This window comes from Nycticebus coucang, chromosome 10, assembly GCF_027406575.1.
Source record: "Nycticebus coucang isolate mNycCou1 chromosome 10, mNycCou1.pri, whole genome shotgun sequence".
Classification (NCBI taxonomy): Eukaryota; Metazoa; Chordata; class Mammalia; order Primates; family Lorisidae; genus Nycticebus; species Nycticebus coucang.
This window is the reverse complement of record NC_069789.1, coordinates 102,703,147-102,711,257: the sequence shown is the minus strand read 5'-3', so window position 1 is coordinate 102,711,257 and position 8,111 is coordinate 102,703,147. Positions and strand designations below refer to the sequence as shown.

General features: G+C 40.5%; 1 protein-coding gene across 1 annotated transcript; it reads right to left on the bottom strand.

Annotated features, from left to right (window-relative positions):
• Positions 1 to 4,550: 4,550 nt before the first annotated feature.
• Positions 4,551 to 7,630, bottom strand: LOC128596258 (T-cell surface glycoprotein CD1b-like). The gene is made up of 6 exons (XM_053605891.1): positions 7,570 to 7,630; positions 7,037 to 7,303; positions 6,182 to 6,460; positions 5,713 to 5,991; positions 5,242 to 5,335; positions 4,551 to 4,619 (listed from the first exon to the last, which is right to left on the bottom strand). The coding sequence occupies exons 1-6, from the start codon at positions 7,628 to 7,630 to the stop codon at positions 4,598 to 4,600; spliced, it is 1,002 nt and encodes a 333-aa protein (XP_053461866.1). The 3' UTR covers positions 4,551 to 4,597.
• Between the last annotated feature and the right edge of the window lie 481 nt (positions 7,631 to 8,111).

The following is an 8,111-nucleotide window of genomic DNA, read 5'->3' as shown; positions in this document are numbered from 1 at the left end:
TCAAATGAACAGATTCCCCACCTCTATACAGGTAATGCATGGAGATCACCGAATATTATCTACCTCTTGTGAGGTATTCATAGTGTAGTCAAACTAGAATCTGGTCACATCACAAATCTATCAACATCTAGTAAGTGAATTAAGGGCATGTAAAATGGCATCATAGCTATGGGATCAACAAAATACACACTGTGGATAATTATTGATACATAAGAGGAAGGATGTAATGTCTTCAAAAGGAAATTCTAGGGTACTAGAGAGAAGAAATTTATAGACTAAAAGAGATTGATGAGACATATCAACTAATTTTAATGAATTATAATTCAACAAATGAATTGTAACAAAGAATTTCTGAGACTGTTGTGAAACATCTGAATGCTTATTAGATATTTAATGATACTAAGGAATCTTGAATTTTAGATAGCATAGTGTAATCATGGTTATATATCAAGGTAATGTTTCTATTTTAGAAATACATGTTGAAACGTTTGTGGATGAAATACGACATCTGAAATTTATTTCAATTATGAGTGGACATACTTTCCAATGTTGTTTTAAAAACAGCATTGAAATGGTGTTTTTTTTTGGCTAGTTTTTATTTATTTATTTATGTATTTTTTATTTCAGGTTAATGTGAGGGTACAAAGAGCCTGGTTATAATATTTGAATTTGTTAGGGATAGTACCTCTTGTAGGTTTGTCCTGCACCTAAAATCTGTGCCACACTCTTCTACATAATTCCCATTAAGTGGGAGCACCAAAAACCCTCCTCCCCTGTCATCCCTCCCACGAATTTGAACTGAAATGAGTTTTTCTCCTATGTGGGTGTGCGTTAGATCATCTACTGGCTTCGTATTTGTATTGAGTATGTTGGATATTTGCTTTTCTAGTCTAGTGATATTGGATATTTGCTTTTCTAGTCTAGTGATACTTTACTAAGAAGAATGTGTTTCAACTTCATCCAGGATAATACAAAAGCTGTAAAGTCTCCATCATTTTTAATGGCTGAATAGTATTCCATGGTATACATATACTACAGTTTGTTAATCCATTCCTTAGTTGTTGGGCATTTAGATTATTTCCACATACTGGTGATTATAAATTGACCCATAATAAACAAAAATCTAGTGTAAATGTCTTTATGATAAAATGGTTCTTTTTCTTCTGGTTAGATACCTAATAATGGGATTGTAATATGAAATGGGAGGTCTATTTTGAGTTCTTTGAGGATTCATTTTTTTTTTCATTTTTAAATATATATATATTTAAATTAAATCATAGCTATGTACATTAATGCAGTCATGGGGTACAATGTGCAGGTTTTATACACAATTTTAAATATTTTCATCAAATTGTTTAACATAGCCTTCATGGCATTTTATTAGTTATTGTGTTAAGACATTTATATTCTACATTTAGCAAATTTCCATGTACCCTTGTAAGATGCACCATAGGTATGGTCTCACCAATTACCCAGCCTCCACCCATCCTTCAGCCTCCCCTCCCTTTCCCCATATTCTTGGGCTATAATTGGGTTATAGCTTTCATATGAAAGCTATAAATTAGTTTCGTAGTAGGGCTAAGTACATTGGATACTTTTTCTTTCTTTGATGATTCTTGATAGTGTTTTCTCTATCTTTGCATATATAAAATTATGTAGAAAAAGCTGAAAAAGAGTCATTCTTTGTCTTGGTTTAAAGTCACTTAGTAGGTGGCTTAGTTAAGAGATGGACTATTGCAGTATTGCTGTGCTTATGTTCAAGTAACCCTTATTTTGCTTAATAGTGGCATGAAAGCAGAAGAGTAGTGATGCTGGCAATTTGGATATGCCAAAGAGAAGCTGTAAAGTGCTTTATTTATGTAGAAAGGTGAGAGATTTGCTTAATATGGAAAGCAAAAAATGTATGATGCGGTTGCTAAGATCTTCAATCAGACTAAAGCTTCCTATTGTGAAATTGCAAAGTGACCGAAGGCTGCACAGTGATGTGGGCACTCTGTGGTGGCCACAAAACCTCCCACCAGGGACCCTCCAGACTTGCCAACTGACTACCCATTTTTCTCCTGGTCCCATTTCCCTATTCCTGCTTAAACCCTTCTTACTCTTATCAAAAGAAAAAGTCTTGGGCAAATTTAGGTTTATCAGGCTAAGGACACTAAGAGGAAAATCATAAGTTCAAGAAACCACTATTGAGGCATCATAATTTGGGAATAGACAGAGTAAAAGGAGTAAAGAAAACAGAGAAAAAATATAAGAAAAAATTTAAAAACCTGCCTCAAGAGATATCAGCAATTAAAATAATACAAGGATTTTCAAGCAACTAAAAATTCAATCTCAATTGGTTTAAAAGTAAAAGGAAACTTATTAGGTTCTTTTTATTTTTCTAGTGGTGAGACAGGATTTTATTAGAAACTTACTAGGTTCTTGTAGCTGAAATACCCAAAGATATTTCAAGTCTCAAGTACAGTTGATTCAGGCTTTGGCCCTGTTATCATTTGATTTTTTCTTTATTTGTGAACATCATTCCTGGACCTGTTTTTACTATGGGACAAAATTGTACAGCAATTTTGAACTTTGCACACATGACACCAGACAGATAATGGGAGAACTCCTCTATCCTCAAGTAGCAAACATAAATCCTAGGCTTCAGTTGGATCAGGCTAAATCGGTCAGAAATACACGATAAGCCAATTATTCCAGCTGAAGAGGGGAATGAAATTATGATCATTACCTTAGATCATGGTTTTCATCTGGGCCAGTTTGTCCTCCTAGGGAACTTTTAGAATGTCTGAAGAGTTCTGACTCTTCAGACATTTGAGTCACAACTGAGCACACACTGTTACCCTCTAGTGGGCAGAGCCAGGGATGCTGCTCACATCCTACAGTGCACATCCTACAGCAAGAAGCATTTGGCCCAAAATACCAGTAGTGTGGAGGTTGAGAGATCATTAGAACAAGATTCTCAAATTGAATATACATCAGATTTCACCTGGAAGCCTTGTTGAAACATCATTGGTGTCCATTCCCATATTATCTGATTCAGCAGGTTGGGATGCATAAATTTGATTTTCTAGGAAATTTCTAGGCACTGTTGCTCCAGCCTGTTCATACTTCACCTGGTGTCCATATTGCATAGTTGATGGAAGACATCAGGAGCATGACTGTGCTGTTAGATGGGCCAGCTGAATATAACCTGGAGATGTAGCCACGTTTACTAATATAAGGGGAAGAAAGCTGTGATGTCACCCATTTTCTACACTTGCCAAATTCTAAAGACCATGTTGTCCTAAAACATACAGGTAGGAGAATAGCTTCTAGTATTGCTTGTTTCTCCAAAACTATTTCCCTTGACCTTCCTTCCTAAGTTTTATATGTATATATATATATATGTATATATATATATATATATATATTTTAATTTTTTCAAATCCTTTTGCTAACTACTATTGTGTCAAAATTAATTTGGGTATTTTAACCTGGACTGTTCTAGGAAACTCTAGAATAAACAAAAATGAATAAATGGAAATGTAAATCAAAAATACAACTGCACTGATATAGCACTGACATCATACAAGGAGCCTGAGGGCAGGAACAACCTCTTAATTCTTCTGCTTGGGTATTTCCCAGTCACCTGAACTATTCCTCTTCACCCACCCTGCCTCTCACTCACTCTCACTGGAAAAATGAGAAGCAATATTCAACCACAGTGATTCTTTGAAGGTAGACTACAGTTACAGTAAGGACAAAGATGGTTTTCTTCAGAGGAATTTAGAGCAGAAACAAGAAAAGGAGAATGATTTTTGTCTAAGTGGAAAATATTGTAGCAAAAAGAGGAAGCTCTAGAACACAAACTAAAGGGAAAAGAGAAAGGAAGGAGATGACTCTGGAAGAAGACCATCAACTTGACTAGTCAGCACTCAGATCTAATTTTTACTGGGAAAAGGCGTTTGCTGGGAGGAGATCTTGCCAGGGATCTACAAACAGGCAGCACTAACCTCAGGGAACTTACAAGTGGGGAAGAAAGACACACCAAATAACTGCAGTGCTGTAGATGTTGAGTACAGAGGGTCTGTGGGTGATACCAGACAAGGAAGGTTACTTCTATGGCAGCAGCGAAAGGGAGAAAGCTTCTCAGCTGGGCTTTGAGGGTCAGAAAGTCCTCCAGGCAGAGACTGAGAAAGTACATAAAAATGTCCTGCTGGGCAATACAATTATCTCAGCATATGTATATTTAGTTTTCTTTGAGAAATGAGAGTTTAGCAGAAGCAAAAAAGGAAACTTTAAAAAATGAAAGTCAAAGGAAATCACAATTAAGTTGTATATGTTGTATTTATTTTATTTTGAGACACATTCTTCCTCGCATTTTAATATATAAGACATAGATCATACTATTCATACAGACTGGTACTACATTGACTGTTTTAAATCATTTTCTACTGGTAATGCAATTTTAATTTATCCTAAAATTGGTAGAAAGTCCACTTTGACAAATTGTGATGATCATTGATCAAATGTGATGAGACCTACTCCTGTGTTGACACTGTGGGATCTGAGGCTTCTTGGTCCTTCTTCCAAATGCAAGAGAAGACACGATGAAGACTCAAGGGATATCTTGATATGACCTGTTAAAATCACATGATACAGGACTCTATGTAAGAGATATTTGTACACCTGTTTTGGCAGCAGCATTATCCACTACAGGTCAAGGTGAAAGTAAGTGCAGTGTCCACAGATGGGTGAATGGATGATCTGAACATGTCAGGCCCATAATGGAAAGAAACCCCATAACATGGATGAATCTTGGGGAACTTATATTAAGTGAAATAAACTAGTCACAAAAAGACAGTTACCATATATGGATATGGATCCACTTACATGATGTATCTACTGGGCAAATTCATAGATACCGAAAGTACAATGGTCCTGTCCAGATACTAGAGTTGGGGTTTGGGGGTAATGAGGAATTGCTGTTCTATAGGAATAGAGATTCAATTCTGAGGGATGGAAGAGTTCTGGAGATTGCTTCATAATAATGTGAATGCACTTAACATTGCAAAGATGGCAAATTTTGTCTTGTGTATTTCAACAGGATTAAAAATATATATCTCCACATAAAGGAGATAGGAAGTGGTAAGAAAGGGCCTGGTGGAAAGATTGAGGCTAAAGCAAGGAAATAGATAAAATGATGGAACAGAGTGGGAACATGGGGAGAAAAGAACAACTGAAAAAAACAACAAAACTCACCAGCGCCTCATATACCATAATGCAAAGCACAGTAAAAGGATGAAGGAGGGCACTATTATTGCCACACAGATCAAAGCAACAGAGATGGGTCGTCCTAGAAATTGGCAAAGACAAAAGAATGTCACATCCTACCTCATGCCCTGAAATCCCCTGGCTTCCTTCATGCCAGCACCACCACTCACCTGCTTCCAGTGTGTGGTCATCCCCACACCTCTCTATATTCCTCATTCCATCCATCCATCCTGTGATGCTTTTAGCCCAACAAATGCAACCTATAGGCCCTTCATTCTTACCTCTTCCACATCTTCACTCCTCTATTTTTATTCCTGTTGGAATTTGTGTCCCCAAAATGAATCAGTCTCTCTCTCTGACCCTCTTAATCTGTCAAGCCCCATCCTTTGCCAGTGCCTTCCTGTATGCCTGAGAAATTCCTCCACCCATGTTCAGCCTGGCATTCCAGCTCTCTCTCACCCCAGTGGAGGATGATGTCCTGGCCCTCTAGACTGCTGTGCTTCACCCGGCAGGACAGGCCAGCAGCCTCCCCAGCCGCCACGTCCAGCGTCGCTTGGAGATACCATGTCCAGTCAGCATTGGGCAGGAGGTCGCTGTGCTGAGTGCCCGGCTGCTCCTGCTCACCCCGCATCCACATCACCCACACGGACTTTGGGTAGAATCCTGAGACGTGGCAGACCAGCAGCAGACGGCCAGGCCCAGGACTGGGGCCACTGGACAGCCAGGCCTTGGGCTTCACTGTAGCAGGAAAGGGCAGTGAGTGTGTCTTCTTATGATTTGAATTCAGACCACTAGGACTCAGAAACCTCCAACGGGGGACAATAACTACTTCCATTGCTCCAGGAAACAAGTAATTTGTTGATTAAGTCCCCATCCTATCAGATACCTTCCTACTCTTGAGCTCAGTGAAGTAGAGAGCAGGACTCACCTTGCCTTTGCAGCTCTGCCTTCCCTGCATCCAGAATGCTCAACAGAAATCGGGGACAGATTTCAAACAGGAGCTTCTTTGCAATGTAGATCATTCCTTGATATTGCATGAATAGTGTGCAGAGTATCCGTGCTTTGATGCCACCCTCTGGGGCAGGCACACATGTATCATTCTCGAATCTCAGGAAATCCAGTCCTCCTAAAGCTCCACTCACGAAGATTGCTATGGCTCCCCCAGAACGTAGCTGACAGCCTGCTATGCCCTGGATCTCAAAGGGGTCTAGGTAGAAAGAAATCATGGAACAGGTTATTAAACAGGAATAAGAAACAAAGTCAGAAGAAAAGGACCTAGGATGTTAGATTTTGGTTGGTATGAAGTCCTTGGATGTGAAATGATGAGCTAAACCCCAACTACAGCTTTCAGAACCTTCCAGAAAGAAGAGCTGTGGGAAGGTGTGATGCAGCCCAGAGCACAGCACTTCAGTGTGAGACAGAGGACCCCAGCAAGAGCAGTGCAGGGAGGAGACAATTGAGGAGATAGATCAGAGGAGGGAGCCACAGTGCAGGTCACTCAGGACAGGGAGAGATTAAGGGCCCTTGAGGAGCCAGGTCCACCTAAGATAAAGCAGGCTTTGGTTACAGGGAGCCTGGAACTCTTATAAAGGAGTCAGAGGTGGCCAGAATCTGCAATATGGTGTGAGGTGCAGAGTCAGAGGGAAGGACTACTCTAGGAGAGAGTGTGTACACAGCTGGGTAGAGCAGAATGCAGGGAGGAGGATCAGGGGCATTAGCAGTTTGCAAAAAGGGAGAGAAGAAAGTCCTTGAGCATCTTTGCAGCTCGGGGTACTAAACTCACATTCTATCTGGAATTCGTTGGCATGTTCCTGTATTTCTTCAGTAAATCCATAGAAGTAGATTTGGAATAGTTCCTCCAGCTCAGCAACCTCTTCGTCACTGAGGTTGCCCTTGGACCAGGGCTTCAGGAATATGGCAGTGCCTGAGTCACTGTCCCAGCCGTGAATCTGCAAATCATCCAACCAGCCTGAACCTCGATTTTTTGCCCAGGTGCTGTTGGCAAACGATGAGATCTGGATGACATGGTAAGAAGTGGGTCCTTGGAAGCCTGTGAAGAGAAAGGGACAAGTAGGAGGGAGTGAGAAGAAATGGAAATGGAAAAGATCCAGACCACAGGATGCTGAAGAACACATAAAGGCTGACACATGTGACTGCCCCGGGGATTCAGTTTCTAGCTCCAACACCCAGAAAAGCAGAAGAGGGCTGGAGAATTCAGGGCTCAGACCCTTCGTGTCCAAGTGCACCTGAGTAGTGCAGCCTGCTTTTACCCAGGTGCTCTGCACTTGTTCTGGGCACTGCCGGAGTGACTCTTACCATCCTCACTGTCAGCACCTGGGAGGAGAACAGCTAACAATTGAAATGGCAGAAGCAGCATTTCACTGGGAAATGGAACTTTTCACTGACAGAACTGGTATTTGGTCTGTGATTTCAGCAAACCTTTTTCTCAGTAGCTATAGTGACTTCCTCTCTTTTCTAACTGACAAATATCTTCTGCATCCAAATTGTATTTCAGAAAAAAAGTGTGCCTCCCACATCCCTGAGCCCTGTACACTGTCTCTCATTTTTCTCCCTTCCAGCTTAGGCTTCCAGATTTTCTCTTTCCTCAATGACATCCAGCTGCTCTCCGTGTCCTTAAGTTCCTACAGACCAGCTTGACAAATCCCTTGTGTGATTCTGAAATTTCATTTCACCTTCCTTATCTTTTAAATAAGAGAGTGATATTAAGCAATCACTTAGCTTCCACCTGGCTTTATACTAGAAGCAGCCTTTTGGTTTATTCACCCCGGTAAGCCTTCCTCCCTCACTGCTGCCCTCTCTTCTTGGCCCTCTGTCCTTGCCCTTTCCTAAGGTTCAGT

Excerpts from the sequence above, each read along its gene's own strand:
- LOC128596258 (XM_053605891.1), bottom strand. The coding sequence starts at position 7,630 with ATGCTGCTTCTGCCATTTCAATTGTTAGCTGTTCTCCTCCCAGGTGCT. Across the intron at positions 5,992-6,181 it reads GGCAGAGCTGCAAAGGCAAG|TGAAGCCCAAGGCCTGGCTG; the intron begins GTGAGTCCTGCT and ends TTCCTGCTACAG. Across the intron at positions 5,336-5,712 it reads GGACATCATCCTCCACTGGG|GACGACCCATCTCTGTTGCT; the intron begins GTGAGAGAGAGC and ends GCCAATTTCTAG.